General features: G+C 41.7%; 1 protein-coding gene across 3 annotated transcripts in view; it reads right to left on the minus strand.

Annotated features, from left to right (window-relative positions):
• unc5da (unc-5 netrin receptor Da) overlaps nucleotides 1-20240 on the minus strand; it is a 222025-nt gene that overhangs the window by 29298 nt on the left and 172487 nt on the right. For all 3 annotated transcript variants that reach the window (XM_089124045.1, XM_039688107.2, XM_089124046.1), the window contains 4 exons: nucleotides 16777-16944; nucleotides 13341-13505; nucleotides 11395-11430; nucleotides 8174-8362 (listed from right to left, as the gene is read on the minus strand). In XM_089124045.1, the coding sequence (XP_088980171.1) occupies nucleotides 8174-8362; nucleotides 11395-11430; nucleotides 13341-13505; nucleotides 16777-16944 (558 nt within the window). The remainder of the gene's footprint in view (nucleotides 1-8173; nucleotides 8363-11394; nucleotides 11431-13340; nucleotides 13506-16776; nucleotides 16945-20240) is intronic.

A 20240-nucleotide genomic window follows, 5' to 3' on the forward strand; every position in this document is an offset into this window, starting at 1 on the left:
GCGCGGTCACAGGGCACTGTTTCTGTCTCTATAATTACTCCAGAGGCCAGTCTCGAGAGACTGGTACCCTTAGTGGAATTTCTGGCAGAATGAGAAAGTCTTCCAAATATATCTCAATGGGTCCTGCAGACTATCGAACGCGGGTACGCGATCCGGTTCAGGTCACGTCCGCCTCGTTTTCGGGGGATTTTGCCTACAGTGGTATCCCCCGAGCAGGCTCTGGTCATGGAACAAGAGGTGAAAGCTCTGTTACTGAAGGGGGCGATAGAACGAGTTCTTCCCCCCGACAGAGAGTTGGGGTATTACAGCCGTTACTTCATTGTTCCAAAGAAGCTAACGATATACGCCTCCCTCACGGGCTGGGGGCGATCATGAGTGGTCGCTCAGCCCGGGGTCTGTGGACTTTCTCCCAGACCTGAGGGGTCACCATGTTCTTGTCCGGTCAGACAGCACATCGGGGGTCTTTTTATAGACCATCAAGGGGGTCTGCGCTCATGTCCATTATTCAGGCTAGCGCCAGATCCTTCTGTGGGCCCAGGGGAAGCTTCTTCTTTGGCGATTTTATATCCCAGGATATTTAAATCGGGGAGCAGACATCCTGTCGAGGCAGGGGCCGAGGCCCGGGGAGTGGAGACTCCACCCCGAGGTGGTGGAGCTCCTATGGAGTCATTTCGGTCATACCGAGGTAGGCCTATTTGAATCCAGGGACTGAGACACTGCATGCTGTGGTTTCTCTGTATCCACCAGCCCCTCTGGGGTTGGATGCGATGGTACAGGAGTGGCCGAGGTCACCCCTGTACGCATTTCCCCCGATTGCTCTGCTCCCAGGAGTTCTGGAGAGGGTTCACCGAGTCGGGGTCTTTCTACTGTTAGTAGCCCCGCGTTGGCCGGCCCGAGTATGGATGCGGGTCGATACTTCACCCCCGCAGAGATCTATGGAGGTTGTGGCTTGGCCTCTGAGGGGGCCCAGCTCATAGAATCGGGTCTCTCGACTGAGGTCGTGGAGACCATCCTCCAATCCAGAGCTCCGTCCACGAGGAGATTATATGCCTTGAGGTGGCAATGTTTCACCTCTTGGTGGGGAGAACACCAGTTGGACCCAGTTAACTGCCCGGTGTGGCGGTGCTGGAATTCCTTTGGAGCATTTCTCCACAGGGTTATCCCACTCCACACTAAAGGTGTATGTGGTGGCCTATCTGCTTACCACGTCCCTTTGAGTGGAGCTTTTCACGGGAGATACCCATTGGTAATTCTTTTTCTTCGTGGTATTGTGAGGTCAGACCAAGAGAAACTAATCTGCTCTGCCCTCTGAGGGCTCTAGATGCTTATGTCCACAGAGCTGCCCTGTGGAGAAAGCCTGAACAGTTATCTGTTTGTTTTGGACCTCCGAAGAAAGGTTGTCCCGCATCTGAGCAGAGGTTGAGTAAGTGAGTGGTCGAGGCCATCTCATTTGCATATGAGTCCGCCGGTCAGCCTTCTCCTTTGGCTGTCTGGGCTCACTCAACCAGGGGTATGGTAGCTCCGCTCCAGGGGCGCAGGTGCTTTCGTCTAAATATGTGCCTGATTTCATACAACGGACACCTGCTCGCATGGCGGCGTTGGTATTAGCGTTCCCACGGCGTTTACACGCAGCTCGAAGTTCCCTGAATGGGAACGTCTCTGGTTACGTATGTAACCCTAGTTCCCTGAAGGGAACGAGACGCTGCGTGTCTATGCCATACTCCCAGCATGCCCGTGAGCGCTTGCTTCAGTCCTATCAGAAGCTGTTGCGCTTGTGTTTCGGGGATGCTTTATAGTTTCCTGGTCGATACGTCACCCCGCCTATGACGTTCCGTCTCGCCATTGGACAGATTTCATACGTGCTTCATGACTCGTCACGCAGAGGCGTTCCCACGGCGTTTACACGCAGCGTCTCGTTCCCTTCAGGGAACTAGGGTTACATACGTAACCAGAGACGTTTCTTCATGTAAATCATAGCCCTAATAGTGCCAATGAATCTGAATCAAATTGGGTCAAACTGGATCAGACCCCACGGTCACAGAAAAACGTAACGAGTTCTGATTGTTCCAGTGGTTCCTGTGTTGTGATTCGACAGCAGCTTAATCGCACGTTGCCCGTAAAGGTCACGCCTCTTACCATAAATTGGAGATGCATGCGCATCTTAAGTGCTTCTTCTCTGTGGGAGCGCAACAAGACCACGCCCCCTTTTTTGTTTATTCCTCTGGGTGGAGATTGGTCAAAAAACTGTTCTAGTTACATCATTAACAAAGGAAGTAGAGGGATGTAGTCCAAATAGGCCGTTCGCTGTATGCTTTGAAAGGGGACTTCCGTTAAATAAAATATCTCGCTAGGCATTGAACTTTGAGCTTTATAATTTTACAGGTATTATTTATGCTCTAACAGCAACATTACACACTAACTAAAGTTTGAAAAAATGGAATCGCGAAGAACTGGGCCTTTTAATGAATGTATAACAGCAATAGATGGTGATTTTGAAGCAGATAGAGAAAGACAAAGCCCTTCTCAGCTATTGTCACACCAGTCTGCCCGCTCCATCTACAGTACCGCCTCTCAGTCTAGTGTCGGCAAGCAGTCTGACACTTCAAGCATTGTAGCCAAAAGGGCTGATGCAGCTGCGGAGTTGGCTGCAAAGGAAGCAGAATATAAAATCGTGCAGGTGGAAATTAAATATAAGGAAAAAATTAACGATACAGAGTCTGAACTTGAATTGTCACCTGTGTCACATTTGCGTGTGAGGATGTTGAAGGTGGAGATTTATAGCCTTTTCTCACAGCACTTGATTAAACTTATCAATTTGATGACAGATCCAGTAAGGTTCAAACGACAATCACCAGTGACAACTAGAGATTCACCCGCTGTAAAATGCAAAAGACTTTGTTCGGACTTCGGAGTGGCTACAGAAAAAAAGAGCAACTTTTACAGTCTATGACTGCAACTGGATCCATGCGAAAACAAGGACACACATCATAAGAACATTACATGTAGTCACGCAATGCTGACGTTGTTAACATTAACAATTTGAGAACAAAGTATAATTTGCACGGTTTTGCGAGATATGATAAATTAGAAACGTATAATTGTTAGATTTAATCAGCACGATTTACTGCAATGTCATAACCAGAACAAAGGTGGATGTACTAGTTTAGATAACCAATTCTAGCCCAGGACAATAAGAAGCTGCTAGGGACTGGAAGATGCTGGCTGATCTTGATCAATGGCTTATTATTCCACATGAGATTGCCACCACTAATCTACGACCAGGCATTGTTTTGTGGTCTGGATCAGCATGCATTGTTCAACAGCTAACAGTGCCATGGGAGAATGCGGTAGATGAGGCATATGAGAGGAAGAAACTGCGGTATGCTCATCTGGCCACTGAAGCAGAACAACGAGGATGGAGAGTCCAGGTTTATCCAGTGGAAGTGGGTTGTCGAGGTTTTGTGGCATACTTTACAACGCGGTTCCTCAGAGACGTTGGATTCAGTGGCCAAGAGTTGCGTCGCAAAGTAAAGAACTTATCTGAAGCAGCTGAAAGGAGCAGCAACTGGCTGTGGTTGAATTACGGAAAACTTGAAGAGTCTGTTGGTTATTTGAATAAGTTGCATAGTATTTACAGTCATTACGTTCATGTGTGTATTGTGTGAATGATGGGTGGTTGGGCAGATATTGTGTTTTGTGGTAGGTGGTATGGCATTCGGAACTGTTGTCACTGAAACTGCATTAACGCACCAGTGGGGCTTAGGGTTGCCACCCGTCCCTTAAAATACGGAATCGTCCCGTATTTGTGAAATAAAAAGCGCGTCCCGTTTTGAATCAATACGGGACGCGATTTGTCCCGTATTTCCGAACGCATGATCCAATGCAAATCATGCCACCCGCATTCTGTGAAGACGCGTCCTATTCTACCCTTGATTGGGTAATACGTGCTGCCATTGTTGGTTTGATTGGTTTGTTTAACACCATCAGGTTCAGGGCCAATCAGAGTCAGAAGAGGGCGGGTCTTTTGGCAGAGAGTTGCGTCCACCTCTGAAACGAAAGCGTATGCAAAAGTAACGACGAGAGTGTGAGGAAACAAATACTTCGCTGGAAAGTGTCAGTGGCAATGAGTAGCCTAAATAAGTTATAATAAGAAATAAGAGAGAGAGATAGTAAATACATATTTAATAATAAAAATGTGAATGTTGTGGGGAAAAATAACTTGCTTAACAAACCCAGAGAATATCCTTTAATAGGCTATAGGCTACTATAGAATTAACAATAGCCTATATATAAATAGATTTTCTTACCAATAATACAAATAGTCATATCAACGGACATAATTTTACATAGACCCAAACAAATAAGGATTTTACAGTAGGCTATGGATAATACTAGCCTAAATATAATGAAATCAATTTCACAAGAAGTAGAGTAATTTGCCCGTGGTTGCATTTTAGTGTCTTTGTTTCCATGATGAGTCTAGAGAACATGCGACTCAAAGCAGCATGCCGTGACCTATGGCCGTGACAGACAAATCCTTGTTTTAAAGGTATAGGCCTATGGGTTTTTTTTCTTTGGAAAATAAATATATAATATTAATATACAGAGCTTGGTAGACAGGTAATATTTGGGAATATTATTAAACAGATTAATAAATACATTATAATTTGTATTATTAAATATTAATCATATATGCTTACTAAATTGTGATCCTATCTGTTATACACACCTTATGGCAATTAAAAGAAAGTTTTAAAAGTGCTACATTATTTAAATAAAAAATAGACAAACAAACATAACAATTTCAAAATCAAATTCAAAATCAATTTTAGTAAATAAAAACAAACCATGCAGAATTGTCAAAAACATGATTAATGGTTCTGTAATACAGAAGAGTTTACATAAGTAAATAAGAGTAAAATAATAATATAAAATGTTTTCTGTTGCAAGCTCACATACTTGATCTCATGTTTTCTCGTGGTTTATTGTTGAGCTGTCAAGTTGGCATGTTGAAATACACTTGACAATTTTTTAAAAAAATTTAATTTAATTATTTATTTATCTCGTGTATGGGTGTCCCTTATTTTGCCTCACTGAAGGTGGCAACCCTAGTGGGGCTCGACAGCCTTAGTCAAACGGGTTGGCGCGTACGGTTGGGTTACAGAGAGATTGTGAGATTGAGGGGAGTCACATAACCATATGGAAAGAAGCATTTGTTGTACAACAGGCTCATTGTAGCAATATTGACATTTTCAGCCGCTCAAACTAAGAGGAGCTGAGAAATGTTTGACAAATGGAGATTCGTCTGGCTCTTGGCGGGGCTAAAACACACTCTTTCCTCATTTCGCCGGTGACGCATGCCCACGGGGGGGGCTAGCCACGGTTTTGATGCTGGCCCGTTTCCCTGATGACTCGCGGACAGAAGGAGGGAGGTCCACAGAGCTCACTGTCCTGACTGTCCGATGCCAGGATAGATCAGCTGGCCTTCTCTACAGATACAGCTATCTCGTCGTCATTAATGGCGGAAGCGGCAGTGGGCAGCGTCCATTGTCCATCAGCGAGCGAATTGAGTGAAGCGGGCGAACCGGCAAGCTTTCACGGGCTGGAGAAGGCCCGGGAAGCCGCTGAGTACGGCGCTTCTATGGCGCAGCACTACAGTGGGTGGAAGTGCAGACTCAAAGAAAAAATGCCAGGCGATTCCTCAGAGTGACCATGGCAATAGCCCACAATGATGGCAGCTGCCGTCAGCGAGCATGAGAGCTGCATGATCCTTAACCAGGCGGGAAACGCAGATGAAATGGCGGTCCCCGTCGCTGAGGAACGAAGCAACGAAGCTATGTCTGCATGTTGCCGCAACGCGTTTTACATTAATTCAAAATTAAGGATCATTTTTGGCTTCATGATCTCATGGAAAAGAAGTTTTCCCCTAGCGTAAGATGTTACGCAGTACGAGAGAACCTCTCGTAAGAGAACACATTATATTTAGAAAGAGACACAGTATAAGGGACAGATGTTTTTAGTGCTTTCCAGATGGTGGGCTCTACCAGCAGGGTCTCACTGGATCATGGTAACCAGCCAAACCTTGATGTGTAGCCCTTATAAAACTCTTAGCGTAAAATTTATTCAAAAACATTGCTTAAAATTATGATTGAATTGAATGTCTCCAGTTTTCAAACTGAACTATCAAGACAAACGCAACAACAATCTTTCGATTATTAGAAGCAGCTGTTTCATCAGTTTGAAGTGATCCCAGTTGTTTCATTATGAGCTCTGCTGAGAGCGTTGACAGATCACGAATACGCATCACACTCACACAGACACCCCTCAATCTGTTTTATTCATCGAAAAGCAATGGCTGAACGAGAGCACTTCCCTAAGAGAGGTGGTGAAAAGAGGTGTGAGAGGGACTCATTTTCTCTTTCACAGATTGGACTGAGGCCCAGGAGGATAGACTGCAGCTTGGACTTGAAACCTCTCCTTTGGCAGATCTATTCAAAATCTAAATGTGTGCGAGTTGTCGCGCAAGGCTAAAGGTTCTGAGCTCCATGACAACAGTTGTCTTGCTTGATACGAGTGTCTATCAAAGTCATTCGCTGCTGTACGTGTATTGTCAGGGCTGCCAAATATCTGTCGCCTAGGCAACATGGCTATTGCAATGATATTACAACAGTTTTGTAGAATCATAAATGCATAAGCGAATGAGTCAAGAATTTCACAGGGATATGATCTCTGGGCAAATATTTCAGATGTATTTAAAGTAACTGCATCAACAAGCACATTTTAATACAGTAAATCCAACTATCCATTCATCCATCCATCCATCTATCAATTGCTTTTCAGAAAATCAGTTCTGTATCTACCATATCACCTTATTAATATTCATGAGCCAGACTGATATGGTTTATAATGTATCTTCCCCCACTTCTTGGATCGTTCCTAAGCGCCCCACATCCATCTCTCCTTTTTTTCCATTAATCCATCCATCATTTCGTAGATGTGTTTTAAGCATTTGAAGGGTACACTGTGGCGTCTATCACCTCACTGTGTTCAGCTCCTCTGAAACTTCCTGTCGAGACATCTGGTGATACGCGTGTGTTTTTGTGTGTCTGTAGTGATGGTGGTGATTAGTGGGCCGAGGAGAGTGATAGCACTGCGAACAGGCTCTATTACTGAACAGACAGGCAAGAGAGAACTAGTGCTCTGCTCTCTGCACCCCTCCATCAACATCAATCTCTTTTTCTGGGGGCGTCAGATGGGCCAAAGGAGCAGAGAAGAGCGACATGGAAAGTAAATCAACTAACACCCTCTAGCTCTGGTTCAGAGCAGAGACGCAAGGAGACAAGAAACAAGAGTAAAGTGAGAGACTGTTCTACGAGAACTTTGTAGAAGGGGGAAAAATCATCTTTTTGGCAAGGAATCAATCTCTTATCTTACACAGGTAAATGGACAACAAAGGGTGCAAAATAAGGTCTGAAACTCAAAACTTTCTTTTTTAGTAAATGGTCAGTAATGAGGTGCTTAAAGGGATAGTTCACCCCCCCCCTAAAAAGAAAGTTTTATAATTTACTCATAATTACTTGCACTTCCGGAGACTCCAGGTAGGTTGCAGCTGTGGAAAATGGTGGCGCTGGAGATTTAAGGGTCCCTGATGGTCATGCCTTAACTGCAATTTCTAGTATTGCATTATTTTCATGGGCATTTAATCATTTTTGACTTTTCAGTCTGAGTTAAATCTCTTTTTTGGCTTATTTTATCTGTAAAAGAAAACGTGCCTAATAATAATGCTCACCTGAATATAAGGCGTTTTTCATTTCCAGCCTTCATGAACAATTATATATCACTTATAAATTATTATATACAAAATGAATTGAAAAAAAATATATGATCTGAAAATCAATGTGCCTAGTAATTCTGAATGCACTTTATATATATATATATATATATATATATATATATATATATCAGAGAGAAAGAGAAAACTTTCTCTCTCTTTAACATTTGAATAAAGTTTGCAGGTTAAACAGTTCAAGTTGAATTAACTGCAGGAAAATGTGGAGAAAATAAAAGAAGTTTTTTTTTTCATAAATCAACCTTGCTAACCTTGCAAATACTGTAATTAAGTCATGAGTCATAAATAAAGTTGGATCAATTTGTCGTTGATGTTTTCGCTCACCTTGCCTGGCACTTTTGAAGCTGAAGGACTGAAATCCTCCGGTCAGCGCAGACGAGTCGATGACATCAACACCATACTCGCTCTGATTCCGCCTGTACAGCATTACAGCGATGACCAGCATGACCACGGTAACTACGCCCGCAGCCAGACCAGAGTAGAGCGCAACATCGTTATTGCTCTCCATATCAGCTAGAAGAAGAGAAAATGATTATAAAGAGAAATACAAAATGACAAAACAATGACAGTGATTCTTTAAAAAGGATTATAGGTATGTATTTCCTCAGATTTCAAATAGCTCAGGGATCTCATTTTGATGTACACAGATGTGACAAAGCCACAAAACGCAGCCAATAAATTACAGAACCATAAAACACTTTCATCACAGAAGTCTCCCTTTCTCTCCGTCTTTCTAAACCTCCCACATTCCCAGACACCTCCAGCACTAATGAAAGTTCTCTAGCGATTGGCGATTACAATAAGCCCTAAACCACACACCTGACTCTCAACACGAACACACGCACAGAATCTGGCAAAGCAAAAACCGCAAACCTTCCACAGGGATTTCGTGACAACGCGGCTCATTATATTATCTCATCTGTAGTGATTAGGCCCTATCTGCTGACTCCTTTGTGCTAACAATTCAGCCAGGACTCTATGAACAACTGAGGGAACAAAGAAAAGCTAGCATGTCGTTCATGAGCATTCAAAAGCCTCCAGACGGGGTAGGGAACATCAGACAAAGCCTGCGGCGATGAAAACACTAGCCAGAAACATGTGGAGCTGCACTAACAGCAAACAGAGCAGGTTAATTGGGAGCTCTGGAAAACTTTGGCAAGCTAATGAATCTCTTTTGCACTTGTGTTTGTGTATTTACTCTTCCTGCCTTTTCTTTCCCCTCTCTTTCACTCTGTAACCCCCATGTTCTTTTTCTCAGGTAATATGAAGTTTTCTTTCCTTCACTGAAACAGGAAGTGTGGGCGGGGCATACTAACCAAATCAGCATATTAGAATGATTTCTGAAGGATCATGTGACGCTTAAAGATACACTGTGTAACTCTCTTAGTTTATTCTTAGCTAAAAACACTTAGTTCTTTCAAAAATATATGTGCTCATTAATGTACAGTATATTTACTTCGTTCAAGTTATAAAGTATTCTCGTGAGTGTATAATATGCCATTGAAAATACATACGGGTAAGGGGTTCTACTGTAATGTCGGTCGCCATGTTGCCACTCCATCTTGAAAGTACATTAGCCAAAGAGGGACATACCCGTTAATTCAAGCTTCGCCTTTCGCGTTTGAGTTAACACTCATGGACGAGGTCGAACTGGAAGCCATGTTAATCTTGGACTACATTGGCCTCCGTAGGAGTTAAAACGAAATCGGAATTGAGAGGAACAGAAACGAATATTCACTGGATGGTCATATACCTTTTCACCGCTAGATGGGGGTAAAAATCACACAGTGTAGCTTTAAAGGGTTAGTTCACCCAAAAATGAAAATTAAGTCATTAATTACTCACCCCCATGCTGTACCAACCCCTTAAGACCTTCGTTCATCTTCGGAACACAAATAAAGATATTTTTGATTGAATCTGAGAGCTGGATCAGTCCTACATAGAATGCCTGAGGGACTGGCTCCTGACGGCCCATAAAGTCATTAAAGAAAAGGTTTAAATATTCCATGTGCCTACAGCGGCTCAATTATAAGTTTATCAAGCGACGAGACTACTTTTTGTGCGGAAAAAACATAAATAACGACTTAATTCGACTATTCTATTACTTCCTTATGGGCGCATGCGCGAGAACTGAGACGAGGACGTTCTTCTCCTTCGACTACTTTTTGTTACCGGCTGCTCCACTTAGGAGTATTACCGCCACCTACCGTATAAAATGATGTGCTGATATAGCTGGAAGCGCAAAACTTTCTGTTTACAAGCAGAGGAAGATGCGCGCTGTACATACGCTTTTCAATTAGCGTATTTTCCGCACTATAAGGTGCACTTAAAAGCCTTTAATCTTCTCAAAAAACGACAGTGTTCCTTATAATCCGGAGCGCCTTATATATGGATCATCATTTTATACGGTAGGTGGCGGTAATACTCCTAAGTGGAGCAGCTGGTAACAAAAAGTAGTCGAAGGAGAAGAACGTCCTCGTCTTAGTTCTCGCGCATGCGCCCATAAGGAAGTAATAGAATAGTCGAATTAAGTCGTTATTTATGTTTTTTTCGCACAAAAAGTAGTCTCGTCGCTTGATAAACTTATAATTGAGCCGCTGTAGGCACATGGAATATTTAAACCTTTTCTTTAATGACTTTATGGGCCGTCAAGAGCCAGTCCCTCAGGCATTCTATGTAGGACTGACCCAGCTCTCAGATTCAATCAAAAATATCTTTATTTGTGTTCCGAAGATGAACGAAGGTCTTACGGGGTTGGTACAGCATGGGGGTGAGTAATTAATGACTTAATTTTCATTTTTGGGTGAACTAACCCTTTAAGACTGGCTGCTGAAAATTCAGCTTTGCCATCACAGGAATAAATTCCATCTCACAATATATTCAAATAGCAAGCAGGTACTTTTATTTTTAGTAATATAAGTCTTTCAAAAACAAATATTTTACCAACACCAATTTTTTTAAATGGTACAGGTTAATAAGTAACAGGTTAAGATGACTGGGTTTTGTTTTGCTATGTTATAATCGTGATGGGGACACTGACATTTCTCAAGCAGAAACCTGTCAAAGACATTTAATCTTCATGTTGCGTCATTGTCGAGTTAATGTGGCAGCGTTTCAGTCATTGAGTCAGCACTCTGAAAGCTGTCTTTAAAATGTCATAGACTAAACATGTTTTCCAGGTTGTTTCAAATGGCGTACAGGATGATTCATTGGAAACCTAATTGAAGGGGCATCAACCCATGCTGAACAACGTCAGCGTGGAAATGAGCTTATGTAAAGGTTGCAATAAGGTTGTTGGTCGAGGTTGACTCAGAATGATGATAACAGTAAAAGGGGTTAATTATACAGGCACGATGAACAGAGCGACACTATTAAGATGGATGATTGTGATGCAACGTGGCATTATTAAATCATGCTTCAAATGCCTGTGAGCATATTCAAAGGTAATGCAATGTATGTAAATGAATCTAAGAGGCTAAAGTTTGTAAAAATCAAAGCCAAAAAGAAAAGAAACACAGATGAAAGGTGAAGTGGCAGCGACTCACCTTGCGGAACCTTCACATCATGGAGCAGCTTCCTGTCTGCAGAAACAAACACGTATAACATGCTATGAGACGCACAAATGCTGCAATTTTCAAATGCTCATGCACACACAGGCATGTCTATAAGTTGCACAAATTCGTTGGAGATGTAAAAAAAGGCCCATTTGGTCTGATCAAAGTTGTGCCATTGCAGAAAGCAAGAAGAAACCTCCGAAATGCTCCTCTCGAATTTCGAGAAGCGAATAACAGACAACACTGAATCAAACTGTCAAAAAACAGATTTACATACATGTATGATGGTCAATGACAGGCATGTAATCTGGAATCAGTGTCAAATCTTTTACACAAAATTGCCACGTTCACACAGAAAGAAGGTTACAGATGCATTAGTGTGCGTGGTTGTGTGTGTGTCCGTATTAGGTGTAGGAAATTGGTCTCTGATAGGGATGTCTATCACCGTTGGGCTTTAGACTCATCTGCAGAGGATGGCGAGGTGTACACCCTCCTCCCTCGGGGGATGGAGGCAGGAAAGATTGATTAAAGAACTGTCAGGATGATGAGCGAGGAGGATTAAAACAGAAGATTTCTGCCTCTACCAAGGAATTACAAAACGGCCTGTCAAGTGCTGCTCGTCTGAGGGTTTGACTGACTGGTTTCATTCAGGCACTGACAGCCTTTCACAGAGCACTTGTCTCCACTGATCTAAACAAAAGTGAGATGATTTTTTTTTTAAACTGCTCTATGTCTGTGTTGCACTGAGGAAGTTGGATGAGCTGCATAATAGAAAATCAGGAGCATATTGAGCCTCTTTAAACATTTTACAACCACACACAGCGTCATGTAATGTACAAAGCATCATACCATCCTTATGTCTTTTCGTTAATACTTCATGTAAAAAAAAAATAAATAAAAAAAGTATTTTTTTCTTGTTTACCTGTTTTAAATATGTCAGTGTAATTTGATCTGGTGGTGAAAGATGACAACAGTGAAGATGATGACAATCATGGTGACAATGGAGATCTATCTATCTATCTATCTATCTATCTATCTATCTATCTATCTATCTATCTATCTATCTATCTATCTATCTATCTATCTATCTATCTATCTATCTATCTATCTATCTATCTATCCATCTATCCATCCATCCATCCATCCATCCATCCATCCATCCATCCATCCATCCATCCATCCATCCATCCATCCATCCATTTTTATGTAATAAAATGAAATATTAATTATACAAAATTAAAATTAATAATATGATCATTAGAAATGTTGCCTGTCACTGAAATCACTGAAAATAATAACTAGAAATAAATGAACTAATCTTTTTCCGTGTCAATTCATTCATCTCGTTTGTTGAATGAACCAAATGACTCGAAAAAAGATTTGTTCATTTTGATGAACGAGTTTGAACAGGAGAGTCACAACAGGAGTATCACAGAACAGAGCAAGGCGAGCATTTGAGCTTATAAAACTTTTATACATTTTTTTTTTTAAATGACTGATCGTTTCGCTTGATAAGACCCTTATTCATCGTCTGGAATCGTTTAAATCCCTTTGAAGAGTTTGTAGTTTGCACTGAAACTGTCTTTTGGACCTTGAACTGTTTGGTGCCCAGTAAAGTGGATTACTATATTGAGAAAAATGCTGGCATGTTTTCATCAAAAACCTTAATTTCTTTTCAACTGAAGAAAGAATGACATGGATATCTTGGATGACATGGGGGTGAGTAAATTATCAGCAAAATTTTTTTTTTTTTTTAAGTGAACTACTCCTTTAAATCAAATTCAAACTGCAATTATCCTTTTTTGCAACTTCATTTAAATTGTCAAATTATATTTCGGATTTAAGAAGCATTTTAAATGCAGTTCTCAATGGTGCACAACTTGATGATAGTAGTGATGAAAATGATGGAGATGATGATGATGGTACTGATTCCCCACCTTGAATGCAGAGGTCTCCGGTGCAGTTGTCTGTGTCCAGGGCAGCTCCATCACACAGCCTGCCACCATGTTTTGGCTCCGGGTCTGTACACTCTCTAGTGCGTTGCCTCTCACATTCAGAACTACACACAGACCACAAAGTCCACTCGGCCCAGCCACCGTCAACTGTCACACACACAAACACACACAAAGATACACATTTTCATAAGAGCACAAAAAAGTTTTAATATTCAGAGTTTGCAGTTAAAAAAAAAAACTGTAATTCATTCTTCCTCTCAGAACAAACTTATGTATCTGATACAAACTTTCTCTCAGAATGGTCACTCGTTGTGTATTCTTTTTTTTTTTTGCATGTGGTGTTCCTATACTTCAAGGATTCAAGGTTCGTCTCTGGCAAAAGACAATTTACTTTTGTCTTGTTCCATCAGGCTTTCCCCTTTACCCTAACGACTCCATGGCCTGCTGGTGTTTCCTCTTCGGCTAATCTAAATGCAAATGCTGTGTTTGTGTGTCTTTTGAGTGGGGTACTGGGATTGAGCTGGGCTGGAGAGCGAGATTAAGTTTTTCTGTGGCAGAGCGACTGGTGCCCTCCTCAGATAACTTTTCCCTTTTCCCCCCAACATGACTAGTGTTTCCCATGTGATTGGTGCTTCCAATGAAACCATAAATTTAGTCAGCGCAAGAGCTCTTGAGGACCCGACGACTGATAGCTCTCTTCTTCTGAGCCTCTCTTTCACTCCATCAGGTTTCTCTTTTCTTCCCTTTCTGCCTTTCTCCTTTCATATGTCATTCTCGATTGCCTAAACTTCGACTTATTATGGAATTTTGGAATCCAGATTTTCACTTAGCGCCAAATCTCTGTCACATACACATGCTCTCTTTCAATTGTCTGTCTTTATGAATTTCTTTCATCCCCATTTATCTGTCTCGCTCCATCTCTCTTGTTCGCTACGAGAAGCACGGTATTTCGCTTCAGACAGCAAACAGGCACCACATTAACAGAACGTAGACACATTTCAAATGTAAAACTCGAGAGGCTTCTGTCACGGAGGTCAATTCGAACGCAGCACATACTGTCAAGTTCCTACTTTATATGCAGCCTCCCAGACAGATGGATTAGCTATCAATTTGTTCAGAAAGCATGTTTAATTAACAAGCCATAGCAGTGATTCATGTCACCTGACTGACCAGCATTGAACTTGATTGAACTGAATCTTCTGGCAAAATGCATTTCTGGGTTTTCAAGAACAAAGAGCTGGAGAGAAAAGAGTGCATTTAATGCAGGCAGAATTACAGAAGAGCTACTGTATTACTGTATAATAGAGCTGTCAACGTTAATGCATGCGATTCATTTTTTACAGTTTAATGAGTTAAAAATGTTTAACGCAATTAATGCAGCATCCATTTTTTTCTGTCATTCTTTGGCTAGCCTGATTACTAGCATTTTACTTTATGATCAGGCTCTTATTCACACAAATGCTTTAAAACCATTAGGCGTGAAAAGACAGAAAAGAACGCACCGCAATACCCTGTCTCTGTCTTTATGTGATACGCACGATGCACAGAAAGAATCAAGTTCTCTTTCGTGCTTGAACGAGCAGTAACAAACACAATGTTCATTTTGCAGAGTATCCTCATAAGAACAGAAATTGTGACGCTTGTGAGATCCGCGGCAGATCTTAATGTGACAGCAGTCTGTCATTAATGTTAATCAAAGAAAAAGGTAACAAAACATTTCTCACTGCTCCTGACTAAATAACTTTTGTAGCTTTAATACGGATTAGTTTAATTAATTTAATTTACAATTTACACAGTGCAGACTGTTTAGTAATTTATGGGTTTATGCAAGGACTGTTTTAAGTTCACTTAAGTTAAAAGCTGTTATATTTTTTTGAAGCCTAATAAATGTAAAAAAAAACCAGATAGCTTTCAATTCCACTGTAAAGTTGAATCGCTATAATTAAAGTCCCTGCAAAGACAATTCAGACAAAGACAATAGAGCACATTCACATCAGTTTAATGCTCAATTGTGAGTTACTGTCAGTACTATTAGTTACTACAGCCTACAGTTTGCTAGCTAGCTCTGCATTCTACGCGGAAATGCAAAGGCTACCACCTGGATGCGATCATGTACAAGATCGGTGTCTTTATTCAACTTTCCTAAAAACGATCACATCAAGAAGAGGTGGATTCATTTTGTGAAGAGCCAACCTTGATGGAGAGCCGAGGACCACTGCCAACACCCGCCTCTACAGTGATCATTTTACACAGGATAGTTTTATAAACTTTCGTCGGAGACAACTGGGATTCATTGATAATCCACTGTTACTGGTGAATAAGGCCGAACCGACTATCTCCGGCTCGGCCTTCATCTCCCTGTCCCAAAAGTAGTATCACCTAATATCACCGTCAGCAGGTTTCCTGCGAGTGGGCGTGGTTTCAGCGCCCCCAGCGGACACGCCCCCAGCATTTGAGAGCAGAGAATAACGCTATTTTTTTTCAAGATTTATGTACTTGCCGGATTTTTTATCATTCAATTTTGGCTGGGTGGCTAATAACACATTTTTCTGTGGTGACAAACTCAGAACACATACTTAATTTTGACTTTACAGGGAGTTTAACATTTAAATGGGTGGTATAATGCCCCTTTTTACAAGATATGACAGAGTGTGTATGTGAAGCTTTAGCTCAAAATACCCAAAAGATAATTTTTTACAGCATGTTTAAATGACCCTCCTTTTGAGGGTCAGTAAAAACGCGTTGTTTCATGTGTGTCCCTTTAAATGCAAATTAGCTGCTACTCCCAGCACAGAGGGTGGAGCTTCAAGAGCTCATGTGTGTGCTAGCAGCTGGTTTATGTAAATTTCGTGTAGTCCCAACCAGCTGTTTGTTGTAGTTGTTAAACGATTTCTTTAAAAGCAAATATCTCTATTTTTTCAGCGAGTTTAGTAACAATTCAGCAAGTGAGTGAATCGGCAGACAGATTCAAATCAGTAACAAAAGAACTGCTCATAAGGCTAATAAGATTTCTTCAATCTTATGTATAAATTGAGGACAACTACATGTAAAGATTTGTTTTTGAGATACCTTGGTCTTCCCCTCCAGCACAGTCTCATCCCATAACGTCATACAACTGACGCTTTTGACCATACGTAAACATTCGCCATTTTAGGGTACCCTTAAGCATCGGTTAGATGCGTTATCTAATCCTAACCCTACCCCATACCTAAACCTACCCCGCCACCCAACTGACGTTAAATGTAAAGCGTCAATTGGATGAAGCCCCAGGATCGTCATCTAACTGACGTTTAAGGGTACCCTAAAACGGTGGATGTTGACGTATGGTCAAAAGCGTCAGTTATATGACGTCTTGGGACGAGACTGTGTTATCCCCTCTCATCATATTATCATTGGCTACCTGTTCTGTGTCTCTAACCTGGGCAGGGAGAGTTGCAGGTGCTCTTTTGAACAGACATTCCCTCACAGAAAGCCCCTCCATTAAGCGGAGCGGGGTTAGTGCAGGTCCTTGTTCGCTTCTGAACTCCTCTTCCACAACGGACGTTACACTCGGACCAGTCCGTCCAGGATGACCATCCTCCATTCACTGACAAAGAGAGAAATAAGATTTATTAGCATTATCAGTATTGTTTATTGCATTCTTTGAAATGAGTTTCAAACCCACAAATAAAATCTGTTTGCGTACAAACATAATCTCAAAATTCTATCGATGCTTTCCAGATGCACACCATTTTGCAGACGTCTCTGCAATCCATGTATACATGCATGCTACATGGCTAAAAAGACACACTGCTCTACGTAACTCTATCTAATCAACTCAGAAGTGACTTGATCATTTAATTGGTACATAGAAGAGAGTGAAACTGGATTATACAGATAGATGCCATTCCATAATGGCCATAAACTTGTCTTGGACACGCACTGACAGCCACGCTTAATGAGGAATACAAATGACTAAGCTAGATTCTCATTAATTAATTAAGCGGGCACATGAAGGACAGACATATTTGAAAATAACCAATGGTGCTAATTTCATTTGAACTACTGCTAAAACTCACTACATTCTGTTTATTGATTTCACAAATTTTGCACTATTGGAGTAGCCTGGTTAAAAACCAGACCATTCTCAGTTGCAACTGAGTTATGGTCTGGCAAAGCGTCATAGACTAATCATTTCCAGAGGGGCGTAACCAACGGACGTTGCGGATAGAGCGGTGAAGTAGATGACATATGCAGAGTGGTGGAGAAACATCTCTGAGTGTTGTTTGCTCGGTTTTTACCAAACAGGAAACGTTCAAATCGCTTAAAACAGATGCGAGGGATGTTCGACGGCGGCATCCATCTTTGTAATGCAGGCTACAAAATCTGCTTCAAAATCCCAGCGCTGTCGTCATCGCGTAAAGCCCGCCCCAACGTTTCTGATTGGTGCCTCGATTTCGACGGATTGGAAATGAGCTTGAATGAGCTCTTTGCCAGACTAACTTTCAAAGCAAATCTAAATTTGCCGGAAGTTGTCAGGCTACTATTGGAGTACAAGACCCTCCAAAATTGAGAGGTACGCCTAATAATAGGCGTCATCTCATTTACACTGCACTACGAACATGATTGAAACCAACAAACAATGTATTCCCTCAAATAAAAGCACACAAGTGAATTCTCTTGAGTCTGCTAAGCCTTAGGGACTGCTGGGAGTCGTGTTAAATTGCAGATGCTACGCTAGCTGCTAATCGTTAATTGCGGATCAGTCAACTAGCGATCAATCAGTGCTGCCTGTTTCTGACAGCTCATGTCAAAGCTTTTCAGTGTGTTTAATCAAGCCTCGAAAAACTGCCAGCTTCAGCCCTCGTCTGTGACTGACTCCCAGAAGGCACGCAGAGGGAGATAGAGCACAATATTACCTTACCATCAAAATATTGAGAATAAAACAATAGGAGACCATGTCAATTAGGCTAATGGAGCCTCGACCATGGTAATGCTGGCCACACAGGGAGCGTTAGAATCATTAACTCATTATATGTGTTGACAAAAATAGATAATCGAACCCATACCGGGCGTCTAAGTGATGGCCTCATGCAGACACAGGTCTGGAGAAATGATGAAACGGTGTATTTCTACATTACGTCTCGCTTGATGAATTATTGAGGATTTAAAAAATGAGGGTGCTGTGTCATGGGTCGTGGCGGGACGGTGATTTATAGGTGATCGTTTTTTGTAAACTGTTATGCTGAAGGTCGGTGTAGGTGACTACATAGATGCACAGCGGCATTCTGGAGCGTGTCAAACTTTCACACGTTGAGATCTACACAAACTTGTAAGACAGGAAAAACTGATTGAGGATCCACCACTCCTCGAGTGGAGAACGGACCTTGCATCTCACACACACACTTCTTCCCCTTGTCCCCACTCTTGCAGAGACCACCCAAACTGTGAACAATTATCATACATGTTTGGTATCATTTGAAATGTCTCAGTGTGACTGGAACAAACGTCTCATTTGCAACCAAGTAAAACAAAAGGTAATAAGGTTTTAGAGTTTAGAGATAACACACACAAAGGAGGATGGATGGGTAAACCCCCTTGCTCTCAGAAGGTGTTAACTCAATGCTAATACCCACTGTTAGAAAATGGTCAACTTCTACCCCCAATAACTCAATAAATTTACCTGACATTATAAATTGTTACAATTGATGATTCGAACTGACTTTGATATTATTTCATTAGAGTTAAAGCTGCTGTAGGGAGTTTTGAGAAAACGCTGACTTAGCCTGAAAATTTGAACAAGCACAACTTAAGCCTAGTTCACACTACATATTTTTAAGCCCGATGTAAGCCCGATTAACAAATCGTTGAGCTCGCCGACAGGTCAGGGTGTTATCGCGTGCAAATCGCGGGGATTAGCGGGCAATGAACCCTCGCCAATCTGTTAGTATGAAACAGCCAACAACTCATCAAAGATATCCACAGCTGTCGCACGACTCAACCTTGTGATGTCATGAGCTACAGCCAATCCGAGCAAGGCATGGGTTGAGGTCAGTATTCTTCGCTGGGTATTGGCGTGCGTGCTGTTTCGTGTCGTTTCCGGTTTGTTTTATTGCGTGATTTTTCGTGTAAAAACGTGGTTTGTAGACAAGATAGAATCGTTGGGTGATAGAGTTGTTGTCAACTTGTGTAGTGCGTTAACTCCTGTTGCGGATCAATCACGCTGTGTCGTGTGGTGTGAACAGCTCAACAACTTGAACACTCCTGATTTCACAGAGAGCAAGTCATGTAGTTTGAAGGGCACAGTTCAGACCGACGTTTTAAAATCATGCAGTGTGAACAAGGCATTACAGGTCCCACCCCCCCTTGCTCTCTGCTGCGCTACAGCCCTCCCACCACAGAGCCTGCCGTGAACACGTAGTAGGGACGAAACATAAACAATATGCTTTCCATTGACCCAGGTCTGCCCATACTTTGACTACAAACTTGATCCTCAAATCATTGTGGAATTTGAGATACATGTAATGTAACTTTATAACATTGCACCCTTTCTATAAGTTATAAATAGCAAGTAAGATAATATAACGGTAACTAACGTAACAGTATGTTAGTAAGTAATTATTCTAGCAATATATAGGCCTAATGCTAGATAAGTTTGCTACATTATTTGAGCAACATGACATGCCAGTGAACTAGCAGGTTTCAATTGTTGCTTTGGACAGTGCGTGACATTTTATCTACATGTTACGCGGCCAGAGTTTTGACACCCTAGTCAATGGGCTCTGTTTAATTCTTTCTTTTTCACTTGTTTATCGTCATCTGTCTTTTTCCTTTTATTCGTCTTTGTTTTATGAGCTGGTGCCACTCGAGAAATTGTCAGTTTAGGTTAATTCTCCACCATTA

The sequence above is a fragment of the Pimephales promelas genome, chromosome 19 (genome assembly GCF_988280905.1).
Source record: "Pimephales promelas chromosome 19, fPimPro1.hap1.1, whole genome shotgun sequence".
In the NCBI taxonomy this organism is placed as follows: domain Eukaryota; kingdom Metazoa; phylum Chordata; class Actinopteri; order Cypriniformes; family Leuciscidae; genus Pimephales; species Pimephales promelas.